The sequence below is a fragment of the Hippoglossus hippoglossus genome, chromosome 5 (genome assembly GCF_009819705.1).
Source record: "Hippoglossus hippoglossus isolate fHipHip1 chromosome 5, fHipHip1.pri, whole genome shotgun sequence".
Lineage (NCBI taxonomy): Eukaryota > Metazoa > Chordata > Actinopteri > Pleuronectiformes > Pleuronectidae > Hippoglossus > Hippoglossus hippoglossus.
In genome coordinates this window covers 9,829,506-9,850,332 of record NC_047155.1, presented here as the reverse complement: position 1 = coordinate 9,850,332, position 20,827 = coordinate 9,829,506, and the positions used below count along the sequence as shown (strand labels likewise).

General features: G+C 41.9%; 1 protein-coding gene across 7 annotated transcripts in view; it reads left to right on the top strand.

Moving 5' to 3' along the window:
* arhgap9 (Rho GTPase activating protein 9) overlaps window positions 1-18,128 on the top strand; it is a 39,816-nt gene extending 21,688 nt beyond the window's left edge. For 3 of the 7 annotated variants that reach the window (XM_034584372.1, XM_034584373.1, XM_034584374.1), the window contains 15 exons: window positions 1,281-1,346; window positions 3,715-3,861; window positions 3,990-4,088; window positions 4,470-4,531; window positions 4,637-4,724; window positions 5,132-5,227; window positions 5,691-5,789; window positions 6,533-6,638; window positions 7,058-7,177; window positions 8,258-8,356; window positions 9,651-9,728; window positions 10,037-10,090; window positions 10,975-11,109; window positions 13,730-13,835; window positions 16,907-18,128. In XM_034584372.1, the coding sequence (XP_034440263.1) occupies window positions 1,281-1,346; window positions 3,715-3,861; window positions 3,990-4,088; window positions 4,470-4,531; window positions 4,637-4,724; window positions 5,132-5,227; window positions 5,691-5,789; window positions 6,533-6,638; window positions 7,058-7,177; window positions 8,258-8,356; window positions 9,651-9,728; window positions 10,037-10,090; window positions 10,975-11,109; window positions 13,730-13,835; window positions 16,907-17,093 (1,542 nt within the window). In that variant the 3' untranslated portion in view covers window positions 17,094-18,128. Of the gene's footprint in view, window positions 1-1,280; window positions 1,347-3,714; window positions 3,862-3,989; window positions 4,089-4,469; window positions 4,532-4,636; window positions 4,725-5,131; window positions 5,228-5,690; window positions 5,790-6,532; window positions 6,639-7,057; window positions 7,178-8,257; window positions 8,357-9,650; window positions 9,729-10,036; window positions 10,091-10,696; window positions 10,803-10,974; window positions 11,110-13,729; window positions 13,836-16,906 lie in introns of those variants that run through there. The other 4 variants (XM_034584375.1, XM_034584376.1, XR_004613763.1 and 1 more) reach the window with 4 other exon arrangements.
* Window positions 18,129-20,827: the final 2,699 nt, after the last annotated feature.

The window sequence follows — 20,827 nt, the reverse complement described above, 5'->3', positions numbered from 1 at the left end:
TCCATAATAAAAAAAGTTATATCATATAAAATATGTTTGTTATAACAAAGATATCCTCCCTTTTATAAAATAGGATGCATTGTAAAATCAACCATGATGATGTACCCGAGTAACTTTATCAATTTGCACCTACACGTGTGCATTTACTTTCCTCCTTATTACAAACATTTGGATTCGTTTTTTTGCTGCTTTCATACAAACGCAGTGGTAATAATGTGCTTAAATAGTGTTAATAATTAATTAAATTAAAAGTATTAGAAATGGAACATTGAAATCCCCCTGCTGTGCCTGACTTCACCACCTACAAATAGAGGGTGTTGGACAGCGGTTAACGTGTCATTCTGCTGTGGGGATTCAGCTGAGCTCACCTTCCTGGTTGAGCTGCTGTGCATGACACTCAGTCGAGCTGATAAACCAGCTTCCCTCTAGAATGGGGAAGTAGACACGGGCTGAGACGAGAGGGAGAGATGAGTGGTTTCTATATTTTCACACGCGGCATGAGTTGAGGACTTAAACTCGACACATGAGAAGCAGTCAAGACACGAGAGTTGTTCCGGATTGTTTAACTGGGTGATTTGTGATAATGAGCATCTATGATGTAAGTTGTTTTTTATTTTCCTACACAATATTATTATGTAATTCTGATGGGTTCTTTTCTTTTAGCGGCACGTGTCTTAAACTGTCTGTTTTCTTCTCAGAGGTGTTAGTACCGACTTTGACATTCTCAGAAGAAGCTGATGTGACTGTTTTAATGTGGGTGTTTGTGATGCGTGGCCCAGTTCAACAACTAAAAATCCCCATGCCATTTGAAAAAGGCTGGAACCAGAGAATAATTTTGAATGTCTCACTCTTACTGAGCAACTGCCTCTCATTAACTTCAGTTGAAAACGTGTGTGTGTCATGGCGAATGAAAGAGCAGTTTGGCCTGACAGGATGGGGTGGGGGGGGGGAGAGGTTTCACTGCTGGTGTGAGAGCTCGCCGGGGCCTCATTGCCTCAAGTAACAGATAATCTGTCAGCATCCTGTTTCTCATGTGGGTGTGTAATTAACCCAAATTGCTGTCATTCTGCTTCAGACTTATTGCTGCACAAATAGAGACGACTCTCGTTTCCCCCAAGTTAAAACATTCTTAGATCTTTTCTGCCGGTCAATTGCGCAGAAAATTGAGCCGACTTCTGTTTTAAAATTTGCATTAAATATAAATCGTGTCTGTTCATGTGCGTTTCCTGTGTTTATCTTCACGATCACTCTTCCTCCTCTCTTTCTCTCTCTCTCAGCAGCTGTCCTCCGATTTGCTTTTCGGGAGCCACCAGAGGAAAAATGACTGTGGCTGGCAGATGAAACAGGTGAAACTCTCCTCCACCTGCTTCACTCTTTCATCGCCAGAGGCCACCTCATTCACCTTGATTGTCACCTTGTAAAAAAAAAAAACAATAGTCAAAAGATTAAAGTAACAGATAAAACCCTGCACCAGCTTTACATATTCTGTCTGCACAACATCATGCATTTGTTTAACAAAACAGGACACCAGACAACTCTGCTGACTTTGTTTGCCACCTTGCCTCTGTCACAGCATTAGAGAAAATCCTGCTTCATGTTCTGCTCGCGTACAACACGACAACTTTGACGTGAATATCTATAGATTGCTTTGCTTATTGCGCTTTAAAGAAAAAACTTAAATGGCAACTCCTGCTATTGTTTGCATGTCTGGCTGTGGTAAGGTAATCCTAAGTGTTTTGTCAGCGCTTAAAGGGCTTTTGATGGAGGGTATTTTCCACATGAAAATCAATGAACTTGAGTCATTAGATTTGCAAAAACTGCATTTCCACTGTATTACTGCAAAACACGTTATAATACTGCCAGCTATACTCTTTAGATTCTCAGAGATCAGCGTTTATGTATATGAAGGTGGTGAAATAGCAACTCATGGTGTAAAAAGAAAGGCTGTTATCCAAGCAGTTCTTACTGCAACATGTTGCATCACAGTGGGGTGTGGGTGCGCTTGGTTTAAAGCCCTTTTAAAGGCCTCATCTTAGCAAAGGAGCAGATTTGGCTCTTAGTGCTAATCCGCCTTGCATGAGGAGATGGCAAACATTAGGAGGGATATTTAGTCTGATTGTTGAAACTGGGTTACAGGGAATCACAAAGGTACTTAATTATGGCTGTTGCTGTAAAAATTGAATTTGTGTGAATATGTGCATTTAAGTGGGATGATTCATTCTACATATGCATGGGATTGTAAGCGTAGATGTTTTGCATGTAATGTCACACGTGTGCATGTACGCATCATTGTGTCTGTGACAATCTGTCTCTCAGTCGTTCCTGTGAACTCAAGCAAAACTAGTGGAACTTTTAAAGGAAACTAGTTTGTCTCCATCTGCTAATGGGCAGAGTTCTCGTGATGAGCACCGATGCTTGAGGTCATTGACGTTTCTCAGATTGCCAGAATGCTTCTATTTGCAGTTCATCAATTACTGTTTGTTCTAATGAAGTGCTGCTGCATTGTTCGCCCTCAGTGAACATGCAGCTTAAAGGTATAGTTTACCGAAAAATGTATATTCACTCATTATCTACTCACCACTATAAAGGAGGGGTGGGTGAAATGTCTGAGTCCAGAAAACGCTCCTGGAGTTTTACGGGTAAACAGCGTTGCAGCCAAATCCAATTCAATTGAAGCAAATGGTGACCGGTTCTTCAAACGTAAACAAAAAAACAGATTAAAACATAACATGCCTCCAAACAGCTCCTGTGGTATCATCCAAGTGTCCACAAACCCCGACATTCAAATTTGACTCGAAACGGCGTCATTTACACCATATCTTTAGCCTAAATTAAAACATTTCAGTGAACTATCCCTTTAATTTAGGTTTCATGATGGATAACACTCCATAAGAAGCCCTTAGAGAACTGAGAGCAGACAAGGATAAGAAACCTGTTAAAATGACGCTGAGACCGTGTGTTCAGCGTCACCAAAGTGAGTTTAAGGTTTCAAACCGGCATTTAGTGCCCTAATTGTGGCCCCAACTAATCATTTTAAGCCTAACAGAGGAACAGCATCAAAGTGCATTTCCTTATCATCTACATCCACTACAGCAAAACATGACCATGAGGACAAAAAGTCAGAAGGTCTTTATCTCAGTTGTAACATGGAGTGAAAAGTTCAATGAATGGATCGGAACAAAAACAGCAACGGCCACAAAATACTTTTTTGTGGAGTCAGTACTTACACTATTCTATTGGATAATATACTGTTAAGGCAGCCACAGTGTATGGTACTTTTTCATAGTGCGGATTATAAACGGAAAGTTTCATGCAGACTGAAGATTTAATATCCTTTATTCCTGTGTTAGGCTTTTCATGCATTGTTTGTATTAAGACTGCAAAGCTCACTGATCTCAGAAGCTCTCAGAAGAAGTCAGGGGAGATGAGTTTGACCTTTGTGCTGCTCCTTACTGTTGTTTATTTGTAATTTCAATTGTTTAGGAAATTAGGCTCATTGTGCTGTTGTATTCTGTTTACTTATGGCAAGAAACAAAATCCTTTCAGCTATCACAGGATTTCAACACAGTCAATCGATTAGAATAGAATCAAATGGAAGTAAGTTGTATTTTTCTCTCTGTTGCCATACATTATAATAAATCATTGCTTCTCCCTTGTCTGTCTGTTCCACCTCTGGCCCAAACCTGTGACCCTGAACTTTTAACCCCTGTAAAGAGCATGCAGCGCGCAGCCTCCTCTGACACCCTGAGCATGACGGCATTCAGCAATGCAGGTGCCAAGTGCCATAATTCTGCCTCCATGCATGATGCCAAGCAGCAGCTCAACCACTCCCAATCTACGATCCTGCCTGAGAATGGCAAGGTACTCGCCTCCAGAGCACATACACACAAGCTCGTAAGCTGTGAGACACATGGAGAGACAGGGAAGCGGAGGGGAACACTGCTCCGGTGCATTTAACGCAGCTGCAATGACCACATACTGTTTTTCAGCTGGTCCAGCAGTGCAGAGATTACACCTGTAACGTGGCCAACATTGTCGTGGAGCCTCCGTCTCCTGAGAGCTCTCCAGACAGCGACGGCTGCACACCGGTGAGAGCACACTGCCTCCTCACTTAGAAATAAATATACCTGAGCATGTGAAATATTTTTTATTAATTTAATATAATGGACTGAGGGTTTTTCTGTCTTTATATATTGTACTCAACACATCCAACTTCATAGTTTGTATTAATTCTGTTCTCCTGCACCTTAAACGGGGCCATACCGCAGTGGGAGACTGTAAAGCAGCTCCCCTCCCGCTATTTTTTTTGAATGATGCAACAGTCAAGTTAAATGGGTTCGCTCAGGATGCAGTACATTTCAAAGAGGAAAAGCCCTCTGCCGCACTTTACTGTTAACATTTGAACATGTCCTCACATACTCTTATTATTATTGAGAGATAATAAATATTCGGGCTTCTCTTCCTCTCAGGAGTTGGAGAAAGCCGGCCTCTTGAACAAGACAAAGATTGCAGAAGGAGGCCGGAAACTGAGGTGAGGAGTCGGGGATCTGTTTTCATGAATGTAGAGTTTAAGGAATATGTTTTTTTTGGGGCTAAATACTGACCGAGCAACACACACCTGTTTGTTGGGTTGCAGGAAAAACTGGAGTCCGTCCTGGGTTGTGTTGGTTGGCAACAGTCTGGTTTTCTTCAAAGATCCTAAATCACAGACACCGTCCAGCTGGGTAAGAGCTCAGAGAAACCTCGTGTCTGACGGTTTAAGTCAAGGTTCGGGTTACGGTCATGTTGAGTAAAGCCAAGTTAAGTTTTGCTGTAGTATGTGTTTTTTTTCAACAACCAGGAAATAATTGCAGAAATGCACATGTTGCTAAATGGACTTCTCTTTTGAAAATAAAATGGCAACCTACCCAATCAGCTAATTCTTGTTACTTTCTCCTCATGGGTCATTGCAGTAAAATGACAAGACATCAGCTCTTGTGTTCACGCAGACCTGTTGTTGGTGTGTGAAAGGCAGATTTGATCAAAAAGGGGGGAAATATGGTGCAAACAAACACCAAGCTCCTTTTTTTAAATCAATCCACTAAACTGAATGTTACAAATATGTACCTTTTACATGTTTATTGAAAAACAGAAACCAGGAAACAGTCGCCCTGAGAGCAGTGTCGATTTAAGAGGTGCACAACTGCACTGGGCCAATGAGCTGTCCAGCAAGAAGAACGTCTTCAAGGTGAGAGACAAGTAGGATAACGAACAGAAAATCAAGTTAGAAACAAACTTTGAAAAACACATGATCTCTAGATGCACACTTGTTCTTTAACAATTAAGAAATTCAACAATTCATTACATTTGAGCTCAGTGACCCCTTCATTTTTTAAATTTAAAACATTTATGTGAACAGACATGTGAGGGAACATGGTTAGAGTGAGTAGAAAAACACAGTCTGATTATATCTGTCAGTGAAGATTCCTTATATATGAGAAGAGTGGAAGTGGGAAGCGTTCTTTCATCCGGTCACTCATCAATGATGACATAGAGGAAGCAGTAAAAATAAGTCATCCAGTGAAATGTGGCAGAATTAAATGTCAGATTCAAAGAAAATTCCATAGGACCGTGAAAATATACAGTCAAATCCTGAATGAGGAACTTTAGGGTAGTTGTTCTATCTAAATTTAGAAATGTTGATGTTTCAGCTGAGGACAGTGACAGGAAATGAGTTCCTGCTGCAGTCGGAGACGGACTCTCTGATCAAAGAGTGGTACAAGACCATCCAGAACGTCATCGACAGGCTGGTGAGACACAAACACACACACATGACACACACTGAGTTCTACTTAGTAAAGACGTATTTCACCGTTTGGTCGACTCACAAACCTCATCCCTTCTCTCTTTTTCTGAATTTTAAACCTGCAAACTGTTACGCACCTTTCTGTCTTCTTTCCACCCTTCTTTGCATTGTCTTTTATGTCAATGCAATATAAATAAACGGCCTCACTTTAGGAGACGTGTAAATTCATTTTATAGTGAAAGGATGACGAAAAACCTTTGAACAGCTGAAAACTGTAAAATGCCCCACTCACACATATGTTGGTCATAAATGTTGAATAAACAAAGTAGTTTCTGTTTGTTACTGCTGCACTCGTCAGTGTTGTTCTACTACCAATGGCTCCTGTTTCTAATAAAAAAAATAGGTTCATATTAAACCACAGTTTACCACACATCAGAGTAGGTGGAGGCCAAAAATGGAGTTTAAAGAAATTTTGAGGCAACTTTGTTTTGCTGTTTTTTGTTCAACTTAACAAAATAATGTTTACAGGTTGTTTAATTATACCCATTTAACCAAAAGACTAAATACTGTTATAAAAAAAACAAAATATAGATCAAAATATCTTAGATTTTCTGGTCAAACCACCACTTCTGCAATATGTAAATACATCTCTGCTACTGTGTGTAGCAGAGTAGTGGTAAACCAGTTTTAATCAAAGATAAACAGTGAGTTGCATAATGTTTATATGTTCTACTCTTGTCCTCCCAGGACCGTGAAAACCCGCTGGACAATGTCCTCCTGTACTCTCTGAGGCGAGCCAGCAGCGTGGAGGTGCTGGACCACAGCGGAGATGAGGATGACAGGAGAACGGCACGTAAGTTATCACCACATGACGCCGCTCATCGGCCCATTCAGACGTCCCTCCTTCACGCAAGCATCACACGAAACCGTCCCTGCCCTCAACTCCACACAACGACCTCTCACTCCATCATCATCGTCACTTTTTGTTTTCTTCAAACCTCCACACAGGCTTCTTACATCCCTCCATCCTCTCCTCCATCCTCTCCTCCATTCAGCCCACTTATATTTTCACACGGCCCCCTTGGCAAATAATCCCCCCGTCAGTCCTGTCTCACCTCCGCCGTCGCCCGGCCCTGCCACTCTTCATCCTCACCACCATCCCCTCTCATCTGCTCTCCAGCCTCGCGGCCGAACGCCCCACACTGACCCCCTCCTCCTCTTCTTCCTCCTTCTCTTCCTTCTGCTCCACCCTCTCCATTCCTCCCTCTGCAGTCCCTCGCTCGTTGTCCAACCTGGAAAACACGGAGAGGAAGAGAGTAAAGTCGCGACTGAAGAAGCTGATCCTGAAGAGACCTCCACTGCAGACTCTGCAGGAGAAAGGCCTCATTAAAGGTGAGATTTCTTTTTGAAGTCTTCAGACTATTTGAATGCGTTCGTATCCTTTATTTAGCAGCGGTGAATAATGGACTTACAAGTTCTCTTTTTCTCGCTCATGAATTTGACAGCTAAATCTATCCAGTGAACTTTTGTTGTGAAGTTGTAGATATTCTTCCTTTAAGCCGGCTGTCGTCACAGTTACGAGAGCAGGCGAGAAATCGGTGTTTATCCTGTGGTGATGCCTCATCAATCGTGGATGGGAATCGCTCTCCTTCTCGTCCAGAAAAAAGTTTTTCACACAGCTTGTCTGTCGATTACACTGTTAGGACATCTGTTATGTGTCTTTCTCAAAAGCTGGAACAATCCCTGGGCTTTCCATGTCTTTTTTAATGGGTCAGAAGAAGTAAAGTCCATTTTTATGTTCAGGCTGTCATCTGAAAGTCACAAATAATATATAAGTGGACAGAAAAGCACCTTGAGTGTGAGTATGATTCACATCATTTTCACACTAACATATCCCTGGCGTCTCCTGACCTGAATCATATTCTGTGGCCTCTAAAAAAGAAGGTTGTTTGGGTTTTTTCATCTCTGTAGATGAAACCTTTTAAATGCCTTTTGAGCAGCTTTTTGAAAAGCTTAAATATGTTAATATATAGTTTTTTATCCATATTCTAAGCTTAAATTGAAAAACAGCAAAAAGCTGTTTGGGGGTATTTTCATTTGCAGGTGATTTATAACAAAAATATCGGACTTTTCCAGCTACTATGAGAGTAGTTGGAAAGTCTGATATAGTTGAATTGGTTGCAGTGAGCTCATTGACTAACCAAGTTCATTCGAGCCCTCATCAGAGAGCCACACTCTGGAGTAAAGGTTTGCACATGATTTGTTTCACCCTATAGAATATATACAGTACACGGGTTGAGTTGCATCATCAAGTGTGAGCCTTCATCTCAGGGAGCAAAGTCCAACGTATAGATTTTCTCCCTCAGCGAACTATCTTGTCTTAAGATTACCGTGAGCTTTTAGCACTTATATCACGTCTGTTATGTGAGAAAAAAAGTTAACAGTGTGCTTGTGTCCGTCGTCCCTCTCCAGATCAGGTGTTCGGCTGTCGTCTGGAGATGCTCTGCGAGCGGGACAAGAGCACGGTCCCTCGCTTCGTCCGACTTTGCACCGAGGCCGTGGAGAGGAGAGGTAAGAGTCACTGCAGACAGACGACTTCTGCTGATGGGATCTGCAACTTAGAGCAGACGCATGAGAAAACAAGCTCAGTCCCATATGGAGCATCAGTCTCTGCACCTGCTGTTCAGCACAAATCATCAAACTGAAATTCACAGGAAAAGGTTTTTGATTTCAAGAAAGAAAGTCGACTCAAATGCACAAATTATGACAGTTGCCAGAGAGAGATTGATATTAGAGAAAATTGTGTCTTGTCTAGAAACAGTACTGCAAGTAAATATTTACTTCACATTCGTTCAATGGTGTTTTGACCACGAGAGCTTTATAAACTTAGTTTTGATGATTTGAATATTTCTGGGGAGCAGTTGCAGATTGAGACATTTGCGTTCAAGTTGTGACAGACTGAAAAAACCTGATAGTTCTCATAGCTATAGTATAAAGTTACTGTGGCAGAAAAGGAAGTATTTTTCTTCAGCACACTATGTTAGCTCAATACACACAAGTATGTCTTAAATAGAGGAGAGATGTTTCTTTTCCGTGAGGTTTCTCCCGCTCCCCATTAAACTGAATCTTAACTGAGAGTCGAAGGTTAAAGGGTTTCTAATATCGAGGAGCTGCTCACAATTATTTTCATCAATTAATCTGGAATTTATTTCCTTGATCAATTCATAATTTAAAGTATGTACCATGTCTGAAAATGGTGGAATTTAATCAGACTAACAGTGAAAAACCTAGACATTCAAAAAAAAAATTCATAGTAGAAAAACAGCAAATATTGATGTGAGGAAACCTGATTGAGTTTATTTCATTTTTGCTTAGACTACGTTTTAAACAGCTAATCTATCATCAAAATATTTGCCTTTCTGTCAAATCTTAAACGGACCATACAAACTGGACCAATGAAAATGTGGTAGAATCACAACAACATGAAAATGATAATCAACTATATTCACTGTTCTGGTGCATATTAAAACATCTGCTAATAAGCTGGAGTGAGGCTGTGTATTTTATAGCAGTATCATGCAGTGGCTCCTTGTGACGGTGAAGCTGTGTAGTTTAAACTTATTGCAAGACTAAAACAATCAATGTTTCACACAGGCTCAATTGTTCTTCAGTTTATGTCATTATACGTTATTGTGGGAAAAGCAGAAACTCGTTAAATGTGACATGTTAAGAGGAAGTTTAGTTTCGACCAAAATGTGCCTTTGCTTTATTCAAAAGTAATAAACAAATATAGTAGGTGTGTGTATGTGTGTGTGTGTGTGTGCGTGTGTGTTGTTGTACCTACATCCTATGTCTCATATTGCAGGACTGGACACCGATGGCATCTACAGAGTCTCAGGAAACTTGGCAGTGATTCAGAAACTCCGCTTCCTGGTGGACCACGGTGAGGATGACGGGGAGGAGGGGTCACACTGAACAGTTTGTGATGATTAATGCTGATATTTTGTGGCAGGTGGAGAAATCATTACATTTTTATCCGATTCCTCTTTTTTTTCCCCGCCACTTCAATTCAAGACGATTCTCCCTGATGCTCTCTTATTTATTCAGATTGTACATAACGATTAAATATGAGACATTTCACACACACACACCTCTTTATCCCTGCGTGAAATCCATAACTCTCTCACTCCCTGTGCACCACATCCTTTTGATGAAGTGAGGAAAAGCTGACTGAATAACTGTTTTCCGCAGAGCGAGCGGTGACTACTGACGGCCGCTACATGTTCCCACAGGAGTTGGTACAAGGTAGATTCAGACGGACGAGGAGAACAGTGGCTTTCATGTATTAGTGCTGGCCCTGCTTGTTTTTTGTGCATTATTTGTTGCATAATGCGAACAGATCTCCGTCAAACACACACACACACCCACAGACTAACACGCCGAGCTGAGCTGTGGCGCCGACGTGCACCGAACGTTGAAAGTTTGGTGCTTGTGCTACCATTTGCTTAATGTGTGTGTGTGTCCCTTAGGCTCTTCTGCTTTAAGTTTTCTGATGTAATAACGCGGAGCAGGTTGTACAGAGAGTTGCCCCACGGTGCACGGCTGCCACCAAGTGGAGGAAACGGAGAGTCAGCAGCTTGTGTGCTCGGAGGCGCTCCAATCCCACATAACATCTCACTGACTAATGCTTCTCTTCATAACGTGATGGACATGGGTTTTTTTTATATTCGAACCATTTATCTCATTGACACTGAGGTCAAATTAAAGCTCTTGTTTTCTTTGGATCCATTTTGAGAAGCACTAGTCAGGCCTGTATTTTGAAAGAAAGTGTGCTTTCTACATCTAAATGTCTGTGTGGGTGTGCTTGTGTGTGTGTGTGATTTGTGCGTCTGTCTCCTCTTCCTCTCACAGAGCATCTCTATCTCCCTCCTGCAGCTACAAGCCTTCATGTTCCGCCTCAGCCCTGACGTGAATTCTCGCTCTGTTTACGTTCCTCCGTTTACACGACGCCGTGACTGTAACTCCACTTATTTTTCTCTCTCTCTCTCTCTAAATTCAAACTCTTTTGTCTTTCCTTCACGTTTTGCCCCACTTCTCCTTCACTTCCTCTGACCCTGTCTGTCTGAATTTCTCGCCGTTCCCCTCATCCTCTCCCTCCCTCCCTCCCTCCCTCCCTCCCCGTCTCTCAGAGGAGAAGCTGAATTTGGACGCGAGTGAGTGGGAGGACATCCATGTCATCACAGGAGCTTTGAAACTTTTCTTCCGTGAGCTTCCCGAGCCTCTGGTGCCCTACGGCTTCTTCACAGACATCGTGGAGACAGTCAGTGAGTGACCACTTTCAGCCCCAATCAGGCTCCAGTTCTCTTTCACTCCCTCCACCTGAACGCTGCGTCTGAGCATCAGTCAGAGACGCTCGTCTTTGATCCATCTGAGAAAGAGATTAAAGAACTTTGTCAGTGGATCTCATCACTGTGTACAGAGCTTGTATGAAATTAAAACTAAATAGCAGCAAGAATTACATTTATACATGAGGTGAGATGGCTTTTTTTTCCAATTCCAAATATTTCTTTTCTTTAATTTGACTTAGAGGAGGATTATAGATGTAAAGATTCCCTGCAATGACATGATCAGCATCTCAAACATCGAGGCCACCGACACACACACACACACACACACACACACACACACACACACACACACACACACACACACACACACACACACACACACACACACACACACACACACACACACACACACACACACACACAGGGGACTATAATCTCAGCTTGTTATGTTTCCCCTGACACTGTTTTATTCGGAATAGTCACAACACTGCTGTGGGCCTAAATTGTCAAAACCATGGATTCCCTTCACTCTGGTGCATTCCCACTTTGCCAAACTGTCGTGAAAATAATACAATATATACTGTATATACTGCACTTTTTTCCAAGCTAGAAATGTTTTCCACAGCCATACACATATGTATGTATTGTTAAAGATACATAAAGCCATTTTTATAGCCGCTTTATACTATAAAAACAAAGATATGTAAAAGAAAATGATGCTTCCTGAGATGAAACGTAAATGAATTCCGAGGCGAGGAAAGAGTAATTACATCCTGACACAGCTGGAATTTATTGAGCAGCTTCAAATTAAAATGAAGCGATGGTTTCTCTGCAAAAAAAGAAAACTTAAATTACAGATCTTCGCATATTCATAGTTGTACTTTTTCATACTGTAAATACATTTTGACACCTTTATTTAAGGATTAAGGATGAGGCTGGTGTTGTTCTATTTATATATATATTTTTTTGTCAGCGGATCCCATGAATGAAGAAAAGCGGCAACGTGTTGTTTTTGTTGGTTTTCATTACTTTATGGCTTCTCCACCCTGCCTGTGGCACTAAGGCTCAAAGCCCATTCACTCGTACTGACGACATAAATCTTAAATATGTGCCACAAATGTCGTTTTTTGTTTTTTTTATCTTGCAGCATTGATTCAGTATTTTCCTTAAAAATAAAGTTTAGGCTCTGTATAACAAATCCTTCTCAGATTTAAGTTAGTTTAATTTATCAATTCATATTGTGTGCAGCAGCAATGTGTCTGTGGGATGACTTCCCTTTATTGTCTGTTTTCAGTGAGTTAGGTCGTAACAGGTCATTCACATTTCATTTACTGAAGACCATAGTTCAGTGTTCATCTCTGAAGACACATCTGGTCCGTTCCCATCTGCAGTGACCATAGCAACCAAAGTTAGGAGAGGAGGCTCTCATAGATAAGACAGATAGAGACGGGGAAGGGAAACACCCAATCGCCCAGTGTCTTGGAGTCTCAGGGTCGATTAATCGTTTAAGTGTTGGAATAAACATCACAAGTTAATGTTTAGGATTAAATTGAATTTCCAGCAGAATATTGACAAATGCATATATAAAGATATGGATGTGAGGAGTTGTACCCAATGGTTTTTTTTCACATCCTGATGTTGGACCTGTAAATGCTGTGGATTTCTTGACTAGTTAATGGTTAAATAGTTAATGGTCTGTATTTATATACTGTTTTTCTTAATGACCACTCAAAGCATGTAACAGTACAGTTTTTCTATTCACACACATTTCCATACAGTGTTTCTACAGTTTGTGCAGCACTTTCTCTATCATACATCATTCACACACGTCTGGCACAGCCGTTAGGGGCAATTTGTGGTTCAGTATCTTGCCCAAGGGCACTTCGGCAAAGTATAGCGAAGTGAACTCTGTAACCACCACTGCCCTGATTTTGTGCTCATCCCTTTTCTCCTGCAGTCAATAAATGCTTCACTTAAAGACTCCTGAAGTCTCCGGAAAACTTGAAAACAAGATTTCCTCCACAGTCTGGTTCATTGTAACAGATGTTATTCAGTGCGGCTCCATTTAAATCTGTCGAATTAGTGAATAAACCAAATCAAACTCACACACAACACTTGTCATTCACTAATCAAGGTTCTGATCTTTTCATGGGATTCGTTGACATGAAGAAAATATCTCCAAACTCTTTATCTATGTGCTTCAATTAGATGCAAATTTGCCGAGACCTCTTTGATACTACGGTGTATCACGATATCTTTTGACTCATCCTAAAACAGGAAATAATCTGCATTTTAAAATAGATTACATTCAGTAAGACATTTTGCATATCAAGAAAAAAAATGTAGTGTAAAAATGTAAATGTATTCATGTGTCTGCACAGGCTGTGATCAGCACTTCACTCTTCATCAAACCACGGTGGTGATAGTGGATAATTGCGAGCTGCTGTATCGAATTAGATGGTGGAGGCTAATAAAGTACACGTGATATCAGTTAACGGATGTAAATCAACTTTTTGGATGCTAATACAGGAATGTAATATCATGCAAAGGACAACAATGCGTGACGATCTGACATGTGTGTTGCTCTGTGTCGCAGAGATGTCGGACTACATGGACAAAGTGGATCGTCTGAAGTGTCTGCTGCTCAACATGCCCCCCCCGAACCACGACACACTGCTGTTCATGTGCCGCCATCTCAGACGGTGAGAGGGTGGGATTGGAACCATGTGCAGTAAATGTATCTGCTGTTGTGTCTGTCCTCATCTCCGCTCTGGTTTCCACGCAGCCCTGATGGTTTCAGGGTTATTTCATAAGGCCGAATATTCCCCTGGCGCATTTCGGCCATGAAAGAATGAACCACATGCCCTCGAAGGGAAATCAAATCTCCTGCTTCTAACTTTTCCTTTAATATTGACCACAAGATGGTGTAGTTCCCTTGTGGATGTCAGGGATTTTCTGTCGGGGATTCTTCGTCTCTCGGAGCATGCCAGCGCCGTACCAGGATTGCACTGTTGTTAAGTTTGGGTCGTCTGAAGATGAAAAGGCTGGAGGAAGATGAATGGTGTACAATGTTATGTGAGCCAGTTCCTTTTACAGTACATAAAATGTGTGTTTTTTACCGCTTATGGTTTTTCCTTCCACTCCAGGGGTGAGTGTTCGTGTTCTGAGGCCGATGTTTGTGCCAGGGTGTGGTGGGCCCCATGGATTTGTCAACTCTGTGTCTTTCTCTCATTTTCTCTCCGCTGTCACCCCCCCCCCCCCCACTTCTGTTTATCATTTATCATCTCCCTGCTCAATCAACCTCTGTCGCCTCCCCTCTCGCTGGCTTGCCACCATTGTTTCCTCAAGTCCTCTTTATCCTCTTCCCTCTCTTTTCACTCCCCCCTTCCTCTTCCTCCCTTCTTCCTCCCCTTTCTCCTTTTTCTTCCATCCTCCTCCCAACCCAACCCCCCCCCCCCCCCCCCCCCCCCCCCCCCTGTGCCTTCCCTCCGCTCTCCTCCTTGCCTCGAAGGTCCCATGGGAGCCTTGTGGTTCGTCTGCTGGAAGGCATACCGACACCACCGCCGCCACCACTGGAACCTCTCTCTTTTCTCTCTCTTCGCCCTCTCCCTCGCTCGCTACGTTTTTTTTTTCTCTTCCCTTTCCTTTCCTCTCCTCTCCTCTCTCTCTCTCTCTTTTTTCCTCCTCTCTTTTTAATGTGGAAGTTTTGAGCAATTGCTGGCTGCTTCTGTGGCTTGGTGGGAATGGCATTTTTAGAAGAATGCCTCATGCTGTGGCTTTAACCCATTCCTGAGTCTCCCCAGATCACACACACACACACACTCAAAGACACCAGGATAGGTCGATACAGGCGGGGGACACTTACATGCATGTATCTTACTTTATAAAAATGCAGAAAGCAGGAACATGCATGCAAAAACAGAAAAGTTGAAGTCCTGAGTTTGCAAGAATTATGTCACACGTTGACCACAAGAATGAAGTTGTACGTTTACATCTATATATATATATGTAGTGTAATTCCAAAGATTAACTTTAACAAGACTAAATGTCTACAGCAGTAATAAGTAACTAAATGCTAATATCTTAACAATATATATCATGGTCAAGACCTTATCATCTGTTAGCATGCTAACATTTTTAGCACTTAAAACAAAGTACAGATGAGACAAATTGAAATATCATCAGCTTCATAGGTTTCTTGCCATAAAGCTGTTATTGGACCATTTTAAATTTTGACCTGCTTTGGTCCTTTTATCCAAAGTGGCTGAAAGCTTCAGTACAGCAGGAAACCTGAAGGGGAGGAGGTATGATCTTCAAGAGAACAAGAGAGGATTGTCTGTTCCCTGATAGCATTCGAAAGCTCGGAACACCGTCGGAAAACCATAAACGATACTGAGATGTCCTTGTCTTCAAGGATGGCAACGCCAGACCACGTTCCTTGGAGGAATGCAGTGGCTGAGCACAAGGTTGTATAATTGAGTTTTAAGTAGTGGGGTGCAGAGCCCAAAGCCATTGGATTTTGATTTAGGTGGCCATGGGTGGCCAGTGGACATCAATTTGCACCAGAGTGACATGTGCCTTTATGGGCTGATCAAAGTTGCGGCGTCACATTCTGGACTATCTGAGTTTTCCTGTATATGTATAGGAGACCTGCCAGAAGGGCTTTGCATTGGTCGAGGGCAAATAACCATGGTTTGCAAAGTGGCCCAACCAGGACGCAGATGCAAAATGGCAGATAAGCATAGCTGGTCATCACACACACACACACGTTCCTCACAACTTTGGCTGGGTGAGACATAAATACATTTTTCTATCCATGTAAAAAGATTTCCTCCACGTGGGTGTGTCTGACATACAAGCCGAGATCTAGCGGGGGTCATCTGGCAGGAATGACAGCTATAGTTGGGTATCATCTGCAGCAGTGATATGAGAAGCCGTGCATGAAGATAATTAGACCCAAGGAGCTGGTGTCCTGAGCTTTGGGGCAACCAAGACGAGAGCGAGGACTGAGCTGCAGCTCCGGCTCGGCATCTGACGACTGCAACTAAGCAACCAACTGCAAATAAGAGGGCACGTGCATAACCAGTGTATATGATGTGTGTTTTCAGGTGTGTTATTATGGAAGGAGATTGTGTTTTTAGTCATTCTCTTGCCCACAATATCAGTCTGATCGTGATGGTGTGTGATAGTTGACTTCCTGGTGCCTGCAAATTGGCTCACAGCACCACCTGCAGTTGTGGTGAAGGGAGGATATTGGTGAGAAAATCCTCTGCATGACCAACGGTGTAGGATTTGTAACAAAAGTCACGTGATATTAAATTTTTTCCTAATGGGATATATTTTTTTGAACTTGTAGAAAATAGGTTTTTTGTACATGTATGAAATGTTGAAGGGTTTTTGTTTCTTAAGCATCATTTATTAGAAACAAGTTGCGTATTTGTTTGTCAGATGGGTTTTGTGTTGGCAAAATAAAATGCATTAGTTTGTTAATGGTGTTTTGTATTTGCAGACCACACTGTGTTTGCAAGTGAATGGTGGGGAATGAACATTTAAACCAAATTGTTTACTGGTTCATCTACTTTCTGTTGTGATATTTCATTCTGAACACCAAATGTTACCCTCCTGGTGTCTCCTGAAGAAGTTTCACTGAATCACCAACAGTCATAATCTATTCATTTCTGTTTGTAATTTCATGACAATCCATCCAGTAGTTTTTGTTGGTGTTTTAGGTTTTACTCAGAATTGTATTTTTTCTCTCTTTTATTCATTGCAGAGTGTTGGAAACCTCAGATTCCAACAGAATGACCACACAGAACATCGGCATTGTGTTTGGGCCGACGCTGATGCGCCCGGAGAGGGACAACGGCAACATGGCGGTGAATATGGTTTACCAGAACCAGGCGGTGGAGCTCATCCTCAGCGAAATGGACCACATCTTTGGAAGGAGGGGCCCCCCTTGATCTTTTTCGGACAGGGCTGTGTGTGGGGTGGGGGGGGGGGGGGCTCCTGCAGATCAGACGAAAGCACAAGTAGTGCAGCGTTTGTCCTCTTCGCCTGTTGACTCATATGGTGTAAAATGGATTTCACATCAAAAGATAATTATGGGGTAAAAAGAACCAGGACAGAAAGCTGCTAATCATGACATCTGGCCTCCATATAAAGCCATGTGAAAACAATAATAGTAAAACAAGCCAACTTTTAGCTGCAATACTTGTGCCTTTGCCTGCAAATGTGGAGCCCAGCCCCGCAGTTCTTTACTGCGTGAACAGACGCCTCCTTGTCACTTTTCCTTCATGTTTCAGACTTGATCATGACAAATAAAAAGCCATAAAAAGTGATGAATCTCCTCCAGCCTCCTCAGCCAGCTTTGTTTCAACCAGTTATTTTTCAAAGTATGAGAGGAAAGGTGGGGGGGGGGGGGGGGTTTAGACAAAAAGCAAAACCGTCTCACTGTGAAAACAGCAGCACCTCTTGCAGGAAGGTTCCACAGATCCAACCTGTAGCGTAAGAGTAGGTAAACTGTAAATTATGTAGTGAAGCAGAAGGCAAGCTGGGCGTGTAGATGTGTCGGCATCTCCACTGAAGTTATACAGTGTTCAGAAGTTTCATTTGAAGGAACTCTTCACAGATATGAGCATAAGTTCAGTGATGGGGAGATTGTGCCAACAGGGCAGCAAATGTTCCTTTGTACCAACTTTGTTGTGTTTGGATCCTCAGAGTTTATTTTCTTGTACAATTTCAGACCTGTCTCCTATTTCTATTAGTGCAAACTCCTCAGATTAGGTTAAAGATATTAAGTTGTAAATATGTGACATAGTGTGTTTGTCAACTTGTAGCACTTTGGATACAGTATGTAACCGAAGAAAATAATATATTGGCCACTTTCAAACTGATACATTTCCTTTGAAAGGAGCAGTGTGCTGTTGAACAAATGTTACTCGGACCTGATTGTTAACTCTCCTGCAATAAACACAAAAACAATCTGAATAAAGTGATTCGATCTGTTTTTGTTGTACTTGGCCTGCATGCGTCCATCAGGTTGTTTGTGCCGAGGGATGGGTTGCATGAGAGATAAAGTGTGTGGAGGTATGTGGGCGTCTCACGACTTGGCGGTCGGAGGCCTCCCCTGTGATTGGTGCAAATGCTGCTTTTAATAACAGAACAAAAGAGGAACTGGAAATGCATATGTTTAAAAAATGTGGATTCTCCCCCCAAAAAACCTTCTCACTCTCTCTCTGGCTCTGTGGTTTTGGTAATTTTATATTGACTGTGGGTTTGGCAAAAGACGAAAAGGAGCAGAGAAGAGGCACAGGGGTGGAGGGCGGGGGTCTCGTAGACTTTGCAGAGTTTTATTAGATGTATTTATTCATTTTTATGCTTGTTTTATTTCAAGTCATGTGAGCGTGCGAGGAGGGGCTAAATGAAAGTGATCATTGTGTGCAAGGTTTTCTACTTAATTTCTACTCAAACAGACAATTGCACTTGTTTATTTTTGTTTAGGGAGTCGTCACATTTACCGTATCTCCCGCAGTCATTAGTGCAGTTTCTGTGATTCTTTCTTTGTGTCCCAGAGCCTCATATTAAATTATGCACAGAAGGTACAGCATTGTGAAAGCATTAATTGATTCAACATTTCTTAAAGTAGTTTATTGTATGTTTTGTTCTCCAAACTGAAGGGATATTCCATCAATAAAAACCCAGTGGAACAAAGAACTGCCGTCGAGCTCTGTGATGTGTGTTTTCTTTCACTTTGGTGTGATGCTGCTAATCACTCCCTAAAATTAGAGTCAGTCCGTAAAGAGACACAATCAAACACCCGCCCTTCTAATCAGAAGCCGTGAAAGTCAAGCTCGGCTGCTCTTCTTCTTCACTTTTTTAAATAAATGTGCTCCCAGCTACAGATTACTGAGCCGTGGACTGATGACAATATGTGGGCACAACATTAGCTTTTAATTTTGTTATCTGCACAACTGAAACAAAAATAATTCCTGTAAATAAAAGAAAAATAAATATTTGTGATGTTTTTATCCGTCACAGGTTTTTTTCATCCTTGTGACCCACTAAACTGTTTAAATTTTCACAGGTCAGATTTAAAATCAACCACTTTTTCAGATACGTGTCATCTACAATACTGTGCTGGAGCAGTGCTGTGTGGGGCCCATGACGGGTGATACCATTCTGTAGCTGCGTTCAAACAACTCAAGTTAACTCCTACTCTCTAACAAAGAGCAGATCTTCTGCAGTTTAAGCTGAGCTGCTGTAACAATGTCCTATAGGCAGGAATATACAGTTAATATGCTCCAACATCCTGAGGCAAAAAAGCCTGTATAAAAATGTTGAACATAATTTAAATATATAATATTATTTTACTCGTACAATGCTCCTGGTTGACCGAAAGCACCTGTGAGCATCCAATATAAGTTGTTTTCAAATTGTATTGGTTAATTTCTGTAAATTTTTCTCAATACACAATACTTCCGGGTGCGGGGCACCGGCCAAATGGATGTGAATGTAGGTCCTGACAGTTCTGGCAACCACGTGACCTGAGGGTGCTCTTTAATTGGCTGTTCCTGATTTTCCACGGAACGCAGCACTCTGCAACTAGGACACTCCCACTTTTATTCACAGCCAACAGGTATTGATTTATTAATTTTTTTAACCTAATGTGATTGGTCGACGCCGTCTCAGGTACGTCCGACGTCACTGAGTTACTTCCGGTGCGAGCTGACCGGAACTGCGGTAAATTCTGGTGAGTTCTTTACAAAAACACCCCAAACAAGACATAAAGAGGATAAAGGAGCTTGATTTACAGATTCAGCAGCAGGTGATGAGGAGCTCACACCTTCTCATGCTCTAGTTCTGAGAAACAGAGGTGACTAACTGGATGTGGTGTCAGTAAAGTCTTTTACTGCTTCACCTGTTTGACCTAAATCTCTCTTTCTCTGAGAAATGCAAACGCCATGAAAGTTTCCACCGTCACAATGAGGCTACATTTTCGATGCAGGCTACAGAACTGACGTATTGTGCTGTTTTTTGTTGAGTCTGCTCCGGTGGAAGAACAGTTTCTCTACTAAATTAATCTGTAGCTGTGCTCATTCTAAGGTGTGTTTGCTTTGTGACACTGTTGTTCCTGCGAATCGAAACTTTAAAAAAGCTCAGAAGCAAATCTGACAACCAGTTGCTCAGGGGTCGGCCTCTTGCTTCTGTCTGAGTAAGTCGAGGCAGCTCTCCGTTAAATGTCGTCTTACTCATGAGTCCAAGACAAATGTCATAACATCCTCGGCTGTGGGTGCTACAGTCGACTAAATGTTGCTTAATGATCTGGCCTACGTCACAGCATGGTGTTTGTTAATGTTATGGTTAGCTGATTGTTTACTCAACCTACTGTTTAAAGTTCAGTGTATCAAGTATCCGCAGAGCCGCTCAACCCCACAGTGCCCCCGCCGCACGCTGCGAGCTGCCACCTCCGATGAATCATCATGCAAATCGATCGTGAGCGCTGATGGGAACTGTTGCTGTGATGGGAAACTGAGCAACAAACGTAAAGAGATTATGGCATTTGATCACTATATAATTTAAGGCCCCGTCTGATTTTATATAACTCAACATATTTCATAGCCACTTAAGTTGGAATATTTATAATGTTGTTTGCGTGAGGCTTTTATATTACCACATTAGAAAACTCAATTTAAAA